General features: G+C 44.4%; 2 protein-coding genes across 19 annotated transcripts in view; one reads left to right on the top strand and one right to left on the bottom strand.

Annotated features, from left to right (window-relative positions):
• Positions 1–12,785, top strand: part of POU2F1 (POU class 2 homeobox 1) — a 120,206-nt gene extending 107,421 nt beyond the window's left edge. For 10 of the 15 annotated variants that reach the window (XM_074812774.1, XM_074812763.1, XM_074812684.1 and 7 more), the window contains one exon: positions 279–937. In XM_074812774.1, coding sequence (XP_074668875.1) covers positions 279–589 — 311 coding nt within the window. In that variant the 3' untranslated portion in view covers positions 590–937. Of the gene's footprint in view, positions 1–278 lie in introns of all 15 variants that reach the window. The other 5 variants (XR_012621664.1, XR_012621663.1, XM_074812745.1 and 2 more) reach the window with 5 other exon arrangements.
• Positions 12,786–13,984: 1,199 nt separating this feature from the next.
• The window catches only part of CD247 (CD247 molecule), a 56,900-nt gene continuing 52,596 nt past the window's right edge, over positions 13,985–18,288 (bottom strand). For 3 of the 4 annotated variants that reach the window (XM_074812617.1, XM_074812635.1, XM_074812644.1), the window contains 2 exons: positions 16,359–16,397; positions 13,985–15,108 (listed from right to left, as the gene is read on the bottom strand). In XM_074812617.1, the coding sequence (XP_074668718.1) occupies positions 15,043–15,108; positions 16,359–16,397 (105 nt within the window). In that variant the 3' untranslated portion in view covers positions 13,985–15,042. The remainder of the gene's footprint in view (positions 15,109–16,358; positions 16,398–18,288) is intronic. The other variant, XM_074812625.1, reaches the window with a different exon arrangement.

Below are 18,288 nucleotides of genomic sequence, written 5' to 3'. Positions count from 1 at the left end.
GGAAGGGATCTGAGATCTGAGGAAAGACATGATGAAATTAGTTTAGGAGCAGACGACAGAGGCATTTTTGTACCTGCAAGGTCTCATCCACTCTTCATAAAGAGGTTTTTTTTTTTAAAAAAACAACCTATAACGAGATGACTGTTGTTAGTGGTATAGAGAGCACACATATATATCAGAGAAAGGAAAACACAGAGACCACTCGCTTTTAGGCACATTTTGCATTATTGCTTACTGTTAATGTTATCTCCTCCCTGCTCAATTTTTCCCTTTTTTAGCTCTTGCATCTGGTGGCTCTCTTCCAATAACATCACTGGATGCAACTGGAAACTTGGTGTTTGCCAATGCTGGAGGTACTCCTAACATCGTAACTGCCCCTCTGTTCCTGAACCCTCAGAACCTTTCTCTGCTCACCAGCAACCCGGTTAGCTTGGTCTCTGCAGCTGCAGCCTCCGCAGGGGCCTCTGGACCAGTCGCCAGCCTTCACGCCACCTCCACCTCAGCCGAGTCCATCCAGAACTCTCTCCTCACGGTGGCCTCTGCGAGCGGGGCCACGTCCACCACCACTACTGCCTCCAAGGCACAGTGAGCCGGGCTGAGCTGTGCTGCCAGCAGCCTGTTTCACTGTGCGGTGGGACTGGCTGCCAGCGGGGTTTATAAACTGAAAGTGTGATGGGCATCCTCTCACCGTGTTGCTGGGGACAAGGGAGAGAAGGAAAAATATAAAAAACAAAAGCAAAACAGGAAGGATTTAAAGCTGGGACAGACATTTGCCTAATTTTATAATAAACACTGTCTTTTCAGGATCGCTTCATGGATCGGAGAACTTTCTAACCAAAAATGTAAAAAAAACAAAAAACAGAAAAACAAAAAAACACAAAAAAATTGAAAGGACTACTTATCATTTCCAGCAGTCACAATGACAAGTTAAGGTGGGTTATCAACTCAAACATGGGAAGGGGATTTCTTGTTTCTTTCTGGTCTAAATATCTTTCTTTTTTAATTATCATTTTATAGGTCTGTTGTACAGGCCATTATGTCATACAAGGTGTTTATAATCGTATCAATCGTGTTGGGGGTTCCTTTCTTAACTGGTACAATTTAGGCAGGCCTGTATTACTGGTGTATCTCTATTATTATTATTATGATTATTATTATTATTATTTTTATATATATAGTTTGGACGCGTTTGTCTTTTGCTCCTGGATTATTTTCAGCGAGCTCCCACACCATGGGGGGAGGGCGGGAGGGTGGAGAGGAAGAATGGAGCACAAATAGACTTTCTGTCCTAATCTTCTGGGAACGTTCTGAACGGTTTCCTCATCCTTGAATTTGTCTAACGGTTACTTGTAGGGATCAGAAGAATTTCTCTTCATCATTTGTGCAGGAAGCTCAGTGTAGCAGTAGAGATCATTGTGTGCAAATTTCCTGGCTGGTCTGTGCTTTTTAAGCAGAGGTAGCAATTAGTTCCAAACTGCAGTTCTCCTTCTCTCAATTATTTAGACAAAATGGCCAAATTCTGCTCTTAGCTTTGTGTGCATGGTTCCTTTTTACTTCAGAGAGTGGGATTTGACCTCCTGAGTCTAGACTGTGTGACATACCAATGACTCTTCTGTTCTGTTGATTTGATTTTGCTGTTAAGAGCATATACAAATATTTTTAAAATGTCAAGTTACCCAAGTTGATTGGCAGCATGTAAAACAGCATTTACAATCCTAGATTCCTGCCAGGTGAATTGATACAGGATTTCAAAAGGTCAGATTCTCCCTATTCATAGCAGTACTCCTCTTCTGTTAATTTTGACGTTTCCGACATCATATTTAGAAAAACTTTCTAGTAGAAAAGTGCTTCTGGCTGCAAAACACAGAAGCCAACGATATGAGAACAGAAGTTACCGTTGTTTATGCCAACACAGTAGAGCTGACTCTGGGGCTTTGCACATACCTGGGTGATCTCGTGTAGTCTCTGAGCTGTGATGCTGCTAGCTATGTAAAAATGGCAGTAAGCATCTCTGACCAGAGCGTCAGGGCTTGCCTGCCACTATAACTATCTTTTCAAGGTTGATTCTGATCCGTGTAGCAAAGGATATTTATGTGGATGAGGAAGAGTAACGAACTGTACAGAAGTTAGATCTGTATATTCTTAAATATACAATCTAGTATCTGAACCAAAAAAAAATTTTTAAAAAGAGAAGACTGGATCACTGCAATGCAGTTCACTTTGAACTTTCCATTCCTGATGGATTTAAAGGTTTCTGCCATGTGTATAAAACTGAATTACTTTTAGCTAGCGAGGGTATTAGAAGAGTCCCTTTCCCTCCCTCCCCCTTTTCTTTTGTCACCAGAGTGTCCTAAAATAATGAGCTGATGCAGCTATGTTCATTTTGTTGATGATTCAGGGGGATCCTGGAGCTTCTCATCCAAGATCCAGAAGGCAGCAACTTTAAACTCTACATGTGCTTTGGTTTGTGACCTGAGCACGTGGGATTTGCGTTTGCACTCAAGTGGCAGAACCCCTTATCTCTCCCCCACCGCCATGTTTTGCTCTGTTCATCTCTAACTCTCCACCTTCCTATTTTACTGAATATTTAAACCGGTTATCCCTAAAACTTCAAAACTAGTGAACTGCGAGCAGGGAAACTAACAAATGTCCGTCCACCGTTTCTAATGTGTTTTTGATTTTTTTATGTTTTATTTTTTTAAAACTAAGCTTGAACCAAAGTCAATTTCTAGCAAGCTGCTGTACTAATGGACTAGTTTGTATAAGTGCAGTTCAGATGCAGAGAGGCGATAGATGCTACTGACAATTTCTTTTTCATTTGTCTTTTGTTTTTATTAATTTTATATAAAAGTTGCTGCTTGTTTTTAATATTTTTTTTTTTGGTTGGTAATTTGTGTTATCCTTGGGGCAGACTCTTAACTTGATTTTAATTTGTTTTCTTTTATTTGATGTGTAAATAGAATGGCAATGTCAGGGGATTGTTAATCCAACAGGTCCCACCCTCATCCCACCAGTATGGATAAATCTAAGTATTTTTGATGTGTCTTTATGACTTCAGGCTGTGCAGGAGACTTTTTAGGGCTATGAATAATACTGCAGAAATGGAAATGGCCCAGAAGTAATAGCTCCAGAGCAGTAAAAGGTGTAGCTGGGTGAGCTTCAGGGAGGTAGGGAAGAAGTGGAAGAGGAGATGCTGGTACCCACTATGTTGGTCTGGAGGCCCTAGCACAGACTACAGTTTCTACCAAAGGAATGCAAGTCCCTGAGACTTGTGTTCAGTGAAGTAAGAGGATGGGGAAAACTGCAGCTATAAAAAAGTTCATTCCTGACTCTGAAAGTTCCCGCTTACTTTCACACCTGTGCAAAAATACGATTTATCAGGAAGCTTTTTTTGTTAAAGGTCGGGGGTGGATACTACTGGTCTTTTTTCCAATGTATCCTCTACTCCCGAAGGGTTTCGTGGTGGGGTGGGGGGGCATGGTCCTTGCATATATCTAGGAAACACAAAGAAAGGTGGGCCTTAAATCAGCGGAAAATCCTCTCTCTACAGTTCAAAGAGACTGTGCCATTAGCTGTCTGAATGAGTTTTCATGTCCCATTCTTGCTGGTTTGTGGTTGGGAGAGAGTCTTATTGAGTACATATCTGGAACACTAATGCAGCTTGGATGGTTTATTTATTATAAAAATCTGCTTTTTTTCCTGACTACCTTTGCATTGGTCACATGGCTTTGGTGTGAGCACCTTATACCCCCTTACCTTCCTCCTTTACCGCATCACCCTCTTTGGGGCCCAGATTCCAGGGAATTTCTTAGCAAGTCTTTTTCCGAGAGAAACTGGAAACTCTAGAGTAGCCACATATCCAGAAAGGGCTTGATTTTTGCTTGTGGAAGCTGACATAATACCCAAACAGCACATATCCCATGGAGTCCATCACCAGTGTGCTCTGATTCATTGTCCTAAAACACCCCAATGACTGACTGTCGCTCCTGGAGCCTGCTTTTCATCCCTAGCAGTGTTTTGTCTCATGGATTCTGGCTACCTCCAGTGTTTAGGTGAAAGACAGAAATCAGATTGGCAGTGGGTGTACGTCTGCCTAGTTCGAGCGCATACGCTCCTTCAGAGCGTGAAAGGAATATGAGATCATGTACTAGAATTTAGCAGAAGTTTCTTTTTAAAATCATAATCATGCTGACAGCAGAAATTGATGCATCTGAAAAGAGACAATAACAATTGTATACAGACTTAGTAAATACGATCAGAAGGAATTTCATAGCATGTTAGAAAAGGATAATAGCATCTTTTTCAGAGCTCCACGTCTTCGTATTTAAAGATGTGCGGGTTGCTTTTCATAGTTGCAAGCATGCCAAAGTACATATGCAGGAAAATAGGTGAAAAACTCTCTCATTATAGCCAAGGACAGTTAGCTCAAGAAGCAAGAGATTCAGAGGGACACAAATACAGATGTGCCCTGAAGGTCAAGAACAATTTAGGAAATGGCTTCAGGATGAGGTGTTGTAGGCTGGTGCTGAAATGTGTTCTGATGTTAAGAAAATGTATTCCAGTTTGGCTTTAGCACACTTGATCTCCTCAGAACACACTCTCTGTAGTCACCATAGAATGATTCATGAACAGCTCATAGAAAGTACACGGGATATGGCTGCTTGCAAGAGTCACATCTGTCTATTTAAGTCTCTTTAAGAGGATTTATTTGCTTCTGAGTTACTGTGCACTGTGTTAGTCTTAAGTACGTTTTTATCATGTCACTCTGAGGTGGTGTGTATGTGTGTGCATTCAACACATTGTTGGGGAGATACCATGCTTGTTTCGTGCACAAGTACCTGATTTTTAAGAGGGTTTTTTTTTTCCAGCTCATGTGTTAGTGTCCCTTCAGTTCAGTTTTTTGTTTTTCTTTGGGTAACTTGTGATGACACATCATTGTTCCAATACTTCTTAGGATCCTCTGCTTCAACAAATAGTTGTCGAAACACGAGTTAAATTGGATTCAAAAAGTCACTTTACCATGAAAGGGAAAGCTGTGCTCAGCTGAACCAGCAAGGAGAGCATGCTTGAAAGTTAGTTGGATCTTCATGTAGGAATGTGCTGCTGCTGTTGCTCAGTGATTTTGTTTGAGTGCTAGTGAGGTTATCTTGTATGAGAAAAATAAAATGCCAGAGCATTAAGAGGAAGACGTATATTCTGATGGCTCAAATTATAGACCATTTAGGACATCAGAAGCTTCAAGTTTGAATTTTATCTTTCAAGGAGCAGGCTGACAAAGAGATTTTTCAGTGGAAACAGTATCGCTCCTGATGTATTTGGAGTTACAGCTTGTGATTTTTGCACCTTTTAGGTTAATCAGGGGGATGCCAACACTGGGCGAAGAAACGATCTGCTGATCTTAACACATGGGAACAAATGTTCTCTCATAGTATGATAGCTTTTCATTTGAGCACGAGCAATCCACTGCCTCTACTTTCACCCCTTTTCTTCTTTTTATTTTATATACTTTACAGTGAGCATTAAATGTAGACAAAAATTTTATACTTCTGACCTTTTGGTATCTTGCAAAAATTTTTTAGGATAATTAATTAATTTAAAAAAAAAAAAAAAAGCATAAGAATAACCAGTTTTGCTCAGGGGGCAGTAAGGGAATGGCTGATACCAAAGCATGTTAGAGAAAATTCTCTGTGTGCATCCATGCCAACGATTGTATAATAGAAAACTGGTGTTTTTTTTTTTTTTACTCCTTTTGGAAGTATAACCTAATGTTTTGGTTCGTTCTAATGTTTAAATGTCACCTCTGTAAGCCTTGCAGTGTGCTTTGGCTCAGCACACCTTTCTGCAGTTGAGTTACTGAAGGAGACAACAGTGTTAATTCCTTAACTCTGTGCACGGCCTTGTAGAACAGCATTCTTTAAAACAGAAATTCCCTCTTTCTTTGTTACAAATGGAGCAGAGCACCTGTTACAGCTGGAACCATACCACAAATACTAAACCAAAACATCATCTAATTCACCTTAAATATCAATTAATATTTTCTTAAGTAAAAATTCATTTTACAAAATCGTCTTAGAGAGACAAGTAGTTTCTCATGGTCACTAAGAGTGTTTTGGGATAGATGGAATAGTGCACCTGGTCCAAACTTTCAATGAGGCTTGGTTTTAAACCAGAAGTTTAAAATGTAGGTTTGTTTATTGCCATGTTAACTTTATTAAGAGCAACTATTCCCTATTCCTGTTCTGCCTGAAATGGTTAAATGATGTTTATCCACAGGGCCTGCTTATACCTGTTGGATGTACACCTGACTGTTGCCTAGGGTGGAGCGTTACCAAAGGAGTAAGCTAGCCTGCTGCCCCCCGACTGGGTTTGTGGTTGTCAGTCCTTACACAGCCAACTCAAATTCCTTTCTATTTTTGCAACCAATACCTCTTATTTCTCCCTCCCTTTCCAAAATACCATAGCAATACAGAATTCAAGATACGTACTTTGCAGAGGTTCTACCCTTGTCAGTCATTAAAGCTCGCTCCTGTTGCTTGCTCAAGAGTCTTTCTCTTCTTTCCAGCAGGGAGACCCCTAAAATACTTCAGAGATTTTTGACAGAGGAGGCTTTGTCATAAAGTTATTGACTCACATTTTGCAATTTCTTAAAATGTTCAGATCTTTGGCTTCGTGATCTGAATGGTACCAGGTTCCCTGTGTGTCAGCGCAAGTACTTTCAGTGCTTTTGGAAGGATGAAAAGAAGCAATTCCTGTACTTGCATAGCTTTGCAGACAAACACACAGAATAACGCGTGAAAAAGAACTTGATTTTTTTTTTCAGCTCATCTATCTTCACTGAATCTGTCTGCCACTTCTCCCAGGACACTCTCAGTGAGTACATGCTCTGAGCTTTTAGCCCCGTGGGATGCTGTTAGAAGGGTGTTAGGAAGATTGCACTGGAATTACAGATAGTTTAACTGTGGGAGAAGAGAAAAGACACCTAACTGAGTAGACAAATACGGTCAGTATGTAGAACGTATCAGGTACTTCTTTTCTGACCAAATTCCTAGAACTGAAGCAACTACTGGGCTTTGCCTTGGGGCTGCTTTTAGCTCTGTCTGTGATACCCTGCTAAGAACCGTCCATAACTGGAATAATCTGGGCCCCTTCCCTCCCTCTTTCCCTCTCCCTCCTTGTTCCTTCCCCCGTCTTCCGTCAGCGAAAGGTAGCACCATACAGCTCTGAGAACAATACTTGTGGGTAGCAGCTGGCTTCTGGCACCTTCATAAAATACCTCAGCATAGCTTAGCATTGTCGCAGAACTGGTTTTAAACTGAAAAAATCAGAAGAGAAAAGCAAACTTTATAAATAGTGGAGATAATTCTAGCTGTAGAGTTTAGTTGAACTGATGTTTATTATGATTGATAAACATGATTATGCTGTATGTATTTGAGATCCTGTTTATAGGTTACAACTTTATAGGGTCGGGTGGGGGTGGGTGGATGTTGGGGGCAGAGAAGGGGGTTGACTGTGTTAGAAGGAAAATGTTTGCTCATGAATTTTTTTCCTTGTATCTGTCTTGCCAAAGGAAACATTTTGTCGCTCCTGGGTTTGGGATTGTTGTTTGGTTGGTTTATCTGTGGTCTAATCTGCAGCACAGCACGTGGTGGCATGCAGGTTACTGATTGGGTTGCTGTTCAGGGTCCTTTCGAGTGTGCGCACACTTCCCTCCCTCTTGGCCTTTCCTTGCCCTTCGCTGGGATCTAAAGATGAGGCAACGCGTATCCGGGAGGCTCGGGGGAAAGAAGATGGCTGTACTGGGTTAGAATCAACCTAGGTGGTGTAAATCCGTTTCAGTTAGTTGAGTTGCTCCAGAGCTGAACTGGGTCCGTTGTGTTTAACTTCGGGGAGGGAGAAGAATGGTTGTCGCATCTTAATCTATCTGGGAGAGCAAAAGTGAAACAGGTTCCTTTTATCCCCCTTGTCTTGTTACTGAATGTAGGGCTTGTAGTGCTTGATAATAGGTGGAAAACTTTTTAAACACTTCCTTTTCTAATAGCAATGCTAATCCTGTCTAGACCAAAAACTATGAAAGAAAAAACCAAACTGAGAAGTGAAAGCTAACCTACTCCTAACACCTGGCTGGTATGCCTGAAAGGGTTGAAATACTGTGAGACAGTCATGGGAGAGGAGCTTGGAGGGGCTGTTGGCGAGGGAGTGGGTCGTTCTCCTGGCATATGTCTTGGTGTTGCGGTGGGAGCAGCGGAAGAGCGAGTGGTTACTGCCTTGGGAGGGGGCTGCAGCCCCCTCCGTCTGGACCCCAAGGCGCCCTTCTCGCCTCCCTTCGAGGCTGATGGCGCGGGAGAAGAGGGGAGGGGGGCGCGTGGGGGTGTGTGCGAGTGCGTGTGTGCGCAAGCGTGTGCGCCTGGCTGTGTGTGGTGATCGGGAGAGGTGGGTTTCTAAAGGAGCTCGACTCCACTGGGGTGGGAGAACGCCCAGTGGCCTCGTAGGGAACCAAAGGCACTGATACGTTGTCAGCTCTGCTGTTCTCAGAGCGGGTAAGAGGAAAAGCTGGGGGGGGGTGTTGAGCTTTGGGTCAGTGTCCCTTTCTGTAAGGACCTCGTCTCTTGTGGGTGCTCCCGCCTTTTCCGTGTAGAGTCGCTTTGGCTCTGTGAAGGCAAACGGCGTGTGGGGCTTGCCCAGTGCTGCAGGTCTTAGGCTGATGTTGGGATACAGTCAGGGAAAACTGTTTCTTTCCTTCGAATGTGGAAGCAGTGTAGTCCAAGGTCAGAGTCTGTTCAACAGCATTTGCGTATGGTCTTTCTCTTAAGGGAGGGACCTTGAAGACTCCTTTCTTTGCTCCCCAAAGTAGCCTTGTACATGTTCATGTATCGTGCTATTGGGCTGAGTTGTTTTATCGGTGAACTTGGTGAGCTCTTGTGAAGAAAGGGAGGGAGGGAGGGAGGAAGGAAGGGGGAGAGGTGGGTTGTCCAGCTACTCTTCCTCCGGACACCAATCGGGTTGCAGAACTTCACTGAAAGCTTTACTAATAGAATTGTTGTTCTGACATTATGTAAAAGTGGTATTAATATTGTGTGACTTTTCAAAGAGCTAGTTAGATTTATAGATAGGTAATAGGGATATTGAAGAAATGACTTCTCAAAGAAAAGAGCACTTGGAACAAAAGAAGTGGAAAACAAGGTGTGCTTTAAGGAAAACAAATCTGAGGAAGGAAATGAAACAGCTTGTGGGAGGCGAGGGAAGACGATACCCTTTGGCGTTCCTTAGTGCTGCTGAGGCTCAGCCCCAGAACTGGAACGTACCCCCTCTGCCTTATTTCATCTCTCTACCAAACAGGACATTGTCAAGTAGCTCAGACCAAAATGCTGATCTGTCTTAAAACTGTGTTGGTCTGCTGGTGAATATTCTCCGGCAGAGCTTTACATAAAACCATAAGATACTTAATTTATCACGTTAGCTTCCCCTTTCCTCCCAAAATTCTCTTATCTGTTGTAGGCCCCACTTCAGGATTCATACTGCCTTTGCTGAATTTTGTATTAGCAGCTACTTAAGCCCTATTCCCTGAATGTGACAACGTTGTGTGCGGACAAAGCTGGCATGTTGCGGTGCTATAGAAATCTGAAATTCTTAAACAGAAGGAATCCCAAGACATTGGAAATGGCATGCCAAGGGGCAAATCGTGGAGATCGCACAACCCCCTTGAGAAACAATTTCGGAACAAGAGCACCCGTGACAGTGTCCTGAGAACAAGGCAGTTGAGACAAAACCTTTAGTTCTTCCCCCGTTCACTCTCCATGTGTCGGCCTCTGTGACCCTGGTGCTCCCTGCACCCGAGCGAGTCCGAGGGGAAGGCGTGATGCGAAAGACGTGGAGATCGGCACCGCTCCCCGCGGGTTCCCGGGGAGCTGGACTGGGCCTCCCTGCGAAACGGGGAAGGGAAGGGATCGCTGCCGAGCCGCCCGCGGTGGTTTGAAGAGGTGTGGAGCCGCGCTGGTTCCCGTGGGGCGCCTCGCGTGCCAGCGCTCTGTGCGAAGGACCCGGGTAGTAGCTTCTTTGTCCCTGCCAGTGCTGTTGTTCCATTTCCTTCCTCTGTGGTAGTATCTAAGGCTAGGTGTGAGTAGGTGTGGGGTGTTTATCCGCCACAGGTACAGGAGCTGTCGTATACCTCATTTCTAACTCGTAACTGAGTAACTTGCTTTAACTTTCTCCAAACCCTACAGAGTTGCCAAGTCTGCCCTCCCTCCTTTGATTAACACTGAACTCTGGCCTATAGCACCCCGTGACCTGCAACCTGGGGAGTGACCCCCTAACGCCTCTGAATGTCGCTGCTTAAAAGCTACTGCAAAGTGAGGGCAAATTGCAATCTTATCTTATTTCCTTTGGTTACAAGGGGTCCTCTTGATTAGTCTGTGAATATCCACCCCCTCCCCTCCACTCTCCGCGGAAAAGGGCCGCCCGCGCTGCCTTTCCCCACACCGGGGCAGGTGCCCCGGGGCTGCGCTGAACTCCAGGGCCCGGAGGCACGCTCAGCCCAGTGCTGCGTACACGCTACTCACTTTTTAACATGACCAAAAAAAAAGAGAAAAAAAAAAAAAAAAAAGTCTCCAAATATTTAATTTTCTTCTTTATTATTTGACAATCCTGTATCCCTTCCCTGCTCCCCAACCTGGCCAGAAGCTGCATCCTTAACCCGGTCCATCTTTATTTGAATGTAGTTCCCCTACCCCCATGGGAAAGAGAAGCTTTGTCAGGTCACGGTGGCTGCTATAAGTCGGGAGGGGGCGGTTTCTTTGTTTTGTTTTGTTCTTTTAAAATTTCCAGCCAAAACCAAAGATTTCCTAATGATTGTATAAACTCAAAACAAACAAACAAACCAAAGACAAAGGGCGTCTTCAGCACCAAGCCCATCTGTGAGGCCGGCCTGGCCGGGGCGAGGGTCTCCGCCAGCTGCCAGCCTGGGGGGGCCAACCCGGGGGCTGCCCCAGGTGAGGGGGTGCTGCCCCGGGCCCAGCCTCCAAAACCCCCCAGGCAGAAACTCGCTGCCCTGGGAGTGAAATCTGGGGCGCAGGCCCTGGGAGCGAGCGGCCGGGGGCTTCGCAGGTGGGTTGAGGAGCTGAAGACTTGGGTGCAGGATTGGCTGCTCTGCTGGGTGCTTTAACCCTCTGGGGGCTGGGTGATGTTGATTAATACACGCTGAGGTGCACTTCTGAGCTTCCCCCCTCCCCCCGTCACTGCTTGGAAGAGGCTGTCCTGTTGTGAGGAATCCCTGAAAGAAGAAGAAGCAGCTTTTCATTTCTCCTCTAGTTCCTTTTTTCTAGATTTCTTTTATTTTTGCAGCACCACTGTGCAACTATGCATTGTATTTCTCAACCTTTTATGCTAGGTAGATGCCTGTGACTTTTTAACTTTTGGGGGGGGGATTGCAAATGGAGGAACTTTTTACATGGATCTTTTTAATCTCAGTTGATTGGGGGGTGTTTGGTTCTAGGGTCATACAAGCTCTATCCCAAAGCAAAATCCAAATGTTAATATTATTAGCCTGATGCAGATACCAAAGATAATTTCTTTCCTGCAGAACCTTAGACTTGTGTATTAAGTACGATTACCCAGCACTTGCATTAGTCTAACCTCAGTAATTCCAAAGCTTAGATGTATATTTTGGTATATTTCTGGGATATTAAAAAATTGTCGTTTAAATTCTTGTTTGTTTCAGTGTAATGCTCTTAAAGTCATAGCATGGAGATAACTGAACTTGTCCTATTCTTAGTAGTTTGAAATAATAGTATTTTTGTATGTTTTGGGTGTGTCTATGTATGTATTAACATAACAGTTTTCACTGCCTAGGTGTTCATAAATAAAAAGAAAAACAACTAAGGGTTTTTAAACTGTACATAATACTCCATGAGGAATTTCCACCAGACCGCCAATTTGGATTGCATTTTCACTGACGGCCGCTCCCAACTGGGATTCTTTCTTTCTTTTTAAAGAGACAGCATATTCTTTTTTTTTCCCTATTGACCTGAGGTTCTTTCTCAGCGTAAAGGGGTTTTCACTGTTTTTTAAGGGATGGGCCAAAGAGGAAGTAGCTTAAATTTTGTTTTAAAAAAAAAAATACTTAACATGTTAGTTTGAAAACTAACCCTTTGTATGAAGAATCAGGAGTTGAAAAACAAGCCCTTTCTTCTAAATCCGGCAATAGTTTTCGAAGAAAATAGGATTTGTGAATGTCTGTAGCGTCTGGGCAGTCCCTTTTTTGCTTCGTTTCTAAGACAAATTTTTGGTCTTGATGGTTTCACTACTCTGTGCAACTGCCTGCTTACACTGGCTGGGAGGTTTTTTTCTCTTGCCCTTCCTCGTATACTGCATTTATACGCTTCAGGTCAGCAGAACACTTGAAATCGAGGGCCATAGGGGAGTACCCGTACCCAAACGCAACCCAAGCTTCTCTTGAGACTGAAATGTGAGAGTCCCACACATTTCAAAACCTTGCTGATCACACTAGGGGTGAGGAGGAAGGCGAAATGCTGTCTCTTTAAAGATGTCCTTTATTATTATTATTATTATTATAATTATTATTATTATTATTATTTTCCCAGTGGTTGCCTACAGATAGCTGTGGGCATTGAGAGATTGTGTAGATTACAGTAAATCAGAATGAAAAGGTAGATTTTGTGTAGATGCATTTGTCTGCTGTAATTTTTTATATATATTAAACTTACTGTAATTGTACAGTTCATTTCTGTTGTAAACATCATTAAACCATTTTCCAAGTGTTTTAACATGTATGCACTTGTTTGTAGTTTTTTCAGTGTGTCAGGGGAAGGCTAATTTCCCTTCCTCCTGATGCATCAAACTGGGCCACAAGATTTGGTCTTTCGTGTGCTTTGTCCTGTCAAAATGGAGGAGAGACCAGGTTTTTTTTGCGCTCTGCTTGAAGCTTTTGTTCTACTTCTGTATTAGCAACTCCTCTCCTAAAAGAAGAGAACAGCTTCAGTTGCCTGCTGAAGGCAAAGGGAAGACTCAGCTCACACCCACGGTGAGTGTCCCCGAAACAAGCGTTGGATGCTTTTTGAAATGATGATCTGTTTATATATAAAGAGCATAAAGGTGTTGTGTTTTTTTCTCTAAGAATTTCTTCCCGTGTTTAGTGGTTGGTATTTTATGACTGCTGAAACTTTTAACTTCATATCTTGCAAATATGGTTATCATTTAAGAAGAGAAAGCTATTTTGAATACTCTTTGTTCTTGGACCAAGAACAGTGGCTTTGCAGTAGCTGCTTTACTGCAGTTTTCAGCTCAGCTGTTTGAGGTATCACCCAATTCCCTCAGATTTTTCTTGTCATTGCAGAACAATAGTAAGGGAGCTAGGAAGTTCATTGCAAGAAACATTCGTTGCCATGCGCGGGATGTCTCAGTTTTTACTTTTTTTTTTTGCATGAATTTAATGTCTTTGAAATATTCATCAGAAGCTACAAGCACCTACTGCAGATAGAGTTTTACTGCTGAAGAAGTTAGGCACAGCCTTGCAATTTACATAGCAGCAATTTCAGCAGGTTTTTCTGCTGCTAACCCAGTCCCTAGAAAAGAACCTCACCTGGGCAGTGCTGGCAGTGGCAGCTCGTTCCCACAGCCTTGCTTTAGCTCTGCTCCCTCTGTCAGGACTGGCAGAAGGGACTGGTCAGCTCCTGACCCGAGTTCCAATGCCCTTTGTTGTGCTGGCTTGGTTTTGTCCGTGCTGAGTTGCTTACAGGCTTCATTCCACAGTCTTCTAAGTCACTGGCAAAACTGAGGATGCGGCAGGAGGTGAGTGTCCCTTTTATACTTGGGCTCACAGCATTTTTCCAACACCCCATCCCACCTCCTAGGGTATGTTTAGAAGCTCCTGTGGGAATACTGCCCTCCCCAGCTTGTCCAGGAGATGACGCTGCTGGGGGTGAATTTGTCCAGTTCCCACAGCTGTTTGCTCCACACACACACACACACATCTTTGACACTAACTTTATTAATTCATCAAAAATGCGTTACATTATTGAACCACTCTCTCTTTGGAATGATACCTGCATCATCTTTTAAAGGTAACCTGATGATAGACTGCTTTGGAAACTGCATTTACATTGGCTTTTGTACAGTTTCTGCTGCCCAGGAAGTGATAGTTTTGGTCTGTTTCTGCCATGAGAATTGCCATACCAACTCTGGCAAGGGGAGCCTGTTCTGCAGCCAGAGGTGTAGCTGTTGCCAATGTGAGGGGGCAGATGTTTCAGCCAAACGGGATTCTCCAGGGTGAGTTTTCCTGGCTTTTCCAGTATTACTCTCTTTATCAGAGTTCATTCTCCTTATTTTCATTGTTACAGGGGCATCTTCTGCCTTCTGAGAAGTCTCTTACACGAGTTACCTGCTCTTGTTTAGCTCCAGGTGCTGGATGAGGGGCAAGGCCATTGCTTGATCTTTTTTTGGAGCTTAGTGCTCATTTTCTTCATATTGAAAAGCTGGCATTCAGCCTCTGTCCTTCACTACTGTAACATCACATCACTTCTTACAAAGAAAAAAGTTGTCTTCCACTGAAAAGGTAAATTTAAAGCAAAAAGTTTATCATCTGGCCTGTGTCAATAGTCTTAGGATAAATACTACAGGAAAGAACTACAGCCCTATCTTTACAAGTTCTTTAAATGCAATGAAACCGTAATTGCATGTCTTGACACCCCTGGAAGGCAAGTAAGAGCTACAGAAACAGCTGTGTTAGTAGGTGTGGTCTTGCCCCACAACACAAATCTTACAAAAATCAGCCTAATAACCACTATTATTGGAAACAACTTTACAGATATGTACATTTTAATAGCTAAAGCTTGCAGTTACATGATTCAGGAGGGAAGGGAGAAGGGACTGACTGAGCCCAGACATACTGCCTCTGTGCACCGACCAAAGTAGATCGCTGCACTGAGAAAACACACAGTGCTTGTTTTGGATGACCAAGGCTTTCCTTCCTCTCCTCCCCAGCACAGGTGGGCATCTCTCTCTCTTGCCCACCCCCTCGCTGACTCCTGCTTAGCGGGGAGGCAAGGGCTGCATTTGGAGAGCATCGTAAGTGTCCTTGGTCGCTGTGCTGAGTCCCTAGAAAAGAGAACAACAGGTGAGGTGTGAGTGCTTCATTCTCCCTTGCTGACTGGACTGAAAGAGGGTGGCAGGGGCTCTGTAGCATAATTCTAAATTTTTTTTTTTCCTACTGAGGTTTTACTCGTGAATGATTCCTATGCCTGAATAACCATTATGAACATATGACTATAGCAACTCATCCTCACCGGTCTTTAGAGTACCTTTTATTTGCGTATTATTGACTATTAAGAGCAAATTGATGCTAGGGTGAGCTTTGCCTGCTAACGGAATGAATAGACATCAAATCATGAACTTTGTTCTCTGGACTGCTCTTTAATTTGGAAGAGCAGTCAGTCAGATGCAACTCTGGGTAAGTTGGCAGCGCGGCTTCAGGTGGCTGTGAACCCCAGGAAGGAGACTGCCAGGGCAGAGGTAACCAGGGCTCCCAAGAGTGAGGATTTTAGTAAGACACCTGGTGCCTGCTTGTAGAACTTGTAGCTACTCTTCACTCCTCTGCTATGAATATTTAGTGGTATACAGAGTACATTGATAAGATAGTCACAGGTAGCTGATGATAAGCACTATCTCAGTAGAGCAGGTTTTGAAGAAAGGTGCCATGAGGCTACAACTATGCCACGTTACAGGAAAACCCCCTGGCATGTGCTGCATCAGAAAAGCTTTTAAATATATATTTTATTTTTGTCATTTTGAGACGTCAGCGGCAGTGTACGGGCTTCTACAGAAAGTAAAATGCATTTTGGAACAGTTACGCACTGCGGCCCAAACACAGCCTTATCGATGGACCCCTTGCCCTCCGGTAGGTGTGCGCAACACCGAAACCCTCCCCGTGCACCACAGGATGGGAGGTGCTGACCCGTGTGTGCTCTGTACGCCGTAGTGAGAGGGGCTGAACCACTGCTCCTTGCAGTTACAACAGCAGTTCAGCATCCTGAGGGTTTCCATTTCAGCAGTGAACAATTTGGAGACAGAACTCTATGCGTCTGCCACAGCCAAAGGTGGTTCTCCAAGATGTGGGACCAGGGAAATGGTTCCTACCAGAGCAGCTAAACAGGCGTTCTTGCCAGTTATATTTAGAACGTGCAGCCACTTTATCAACGTGCCAGCCGTGGGGTAACTCCCCTCAGGAAGGTGCTTGGAAAGCTCTGCTTCATCACGCGTCGCTAACAGTGTGCTTAGATATGTAACTGCAGGCTACAATTAAGCTGTGAAGACAGATGAGGGGAGCAGCTGCTGGATGTGTTGCCTACCTGGTAGACACCTTCATTCCCTTTGCCTCGCCGCCTCTGCTGGTTTGGGGAAGAAAAACAAGCATCAATCAGTGAGTGCTTTCCCGATTATGCAAAAGGAAAGAAACCCCTGACTTCCCCCATCCTGTAGTGAGGGGCAGCAGCTGTGCTCGGCCTGGACACCCGTGGCACAGGAAGGAAAGCACCTCCCAAAGTCTGGAGCTGCCCAGACATGCTGCAAGGGCTGCGAAGGAGAAGAGAGCGAGGACTGGAAATAAAAGGAAATTATCGTGGCTTGCTGACATATTCTCCTGTCATACTGGTATAATGCTGCTATTTCTTTGATTTGCTGTATGTATAGAGATTTGGCAGTGTTCCTATAGGCACCGATTGTTTTATGAGCTGAAGCCACACTTGGAAGAAACAGGGCTGTATTTTTGAGTTGCTGCGTGTCACCTGGTGTCCGAGGGCCTCTGTCTGCTATTGGAGGATAAGTAGGAGCCATGGATAAGTAAGAAAATTCTGCAGCACACATTCTGTAAGTGTTCTAGACGCTCAAAGGAACTGCAGATAAGGCTGGCTGAGGACAAAGTCGTGCAGAATTCAGATGTCATGGTGCAAGTAGGGCACACAAACAAGGTCACTCGGACCAGCCAGGTACAAAGAAAAATCTTCCCCTTGAAGCCGCTTGCTGTTGCATTTCCAGGGCAGCCAAATCACACACAAGAGTGCGATTTCCAGGTGAGAACTGGGGCCAGCAGAGCTCAGAGCCTCCTGGATGGAGCCTCGCGTCAAGCCCAGGGCTTGTCATAACTGCCCCACTGCAGCAGGGCCCTGACCGACACGAACAGGGGCAAGGAGTAGTGCCTGCCACGATTAAAACTGCAGCAGCCTGTTAAATGATCATATATCTAGAAGGAGACAAGGGTTTTGGTGTTCCCACCTTCCCCCAGTAATAGAAGCATTCATAGAAACAAGGCGTGACTTTCTAAACCCACAGATCGTAAACTGAGCTTGACTGTGGCAGAGGGACATTAGAATAAAAAAGGGGAGGGGATTAAACATCAGCGTTGCTTCAGCATTTCTCAACACTAAACTTTGTTTTGAAATGCCCTGTTTTTCACATTTCAGAGGGAAGTGAAAGGTTATATATAAGACACTTTGACATAAAATAGAATTTTTTGTTTTGCCTTAAACAGTGTCCCCAGATGGTTTGTTCTCAACACAAGCTTCCTTCCCCCAGCAGTTTGTGCACAGAGCTAAAACTCCATTTGCTGCTAGCTTGAGACATAACGCATGTATTCCTTCTTAAATGTCTGAGAGTGGATGTGGAGGAAGGAGGAGAATGTTTCCCCCATACCGGTCTGAAGACAGGCACAAGGAGGAGCTTGCAAATGCTCACCTGTGCCTATAAAGCAGGCCAGCCTCGGCAGCCCGCAGCGGGGAAACTGTGACCCTCCAGCTCGGAATGGCTCTGGAGGAACGTGCTCAACTACTGGGAGTTGCTGGGCCACAGATGTCGCAGTGCTTGAAACCAGACGTTTCCTTCAACTATTCCTCACCCATCTCATACCCTCTGCCTCCTCAGCTGGGGCAGCTGTCAGAATTTTAAGTTGAAATCTTTTCCCGTAACATTACTCGATGCATCCAGGGGCACTGCTGGGGTAGGGGCTGTGTTCTTACACCGATGGGCCAAAGCCTACTGCCCAACTTCCACCTTGTTCTAGGGCTACTAGAACGCTGTAGCTACACATCGGATTTACTGCTGCACCAAACACACTGGTTACTACAGGAAGTAGGTGACTGCTCTCAGCTGTGCCTGTGGGTGCTGTGCAACACAGGGACCAAACTGTGCAAGGCAGCTACGTGCAGCCGGGGCTACAGCTCTGTAAGGGAGTGGCCACGACGAATGTTTCATCCCGGGCTTTCACCAGGAAGGAAAGTAGGACTC

This window comes from Strix aluco, chromosome 2, assembly GCF_031877795.1.
Source record: "Strix aluco isolate bStrAlu1 chromosome 2, bStrAlu1.hap1, whole genome shotgun sequence".
Lineage (NCBI taxonomy): Eukaryota > Metazoa > Chordata > Aves > Strigiformes > Strigidae > Strix > Strix aluco.
This window is presented reverse-complemented; position numbering and strand designations above follow the sequence as displayed.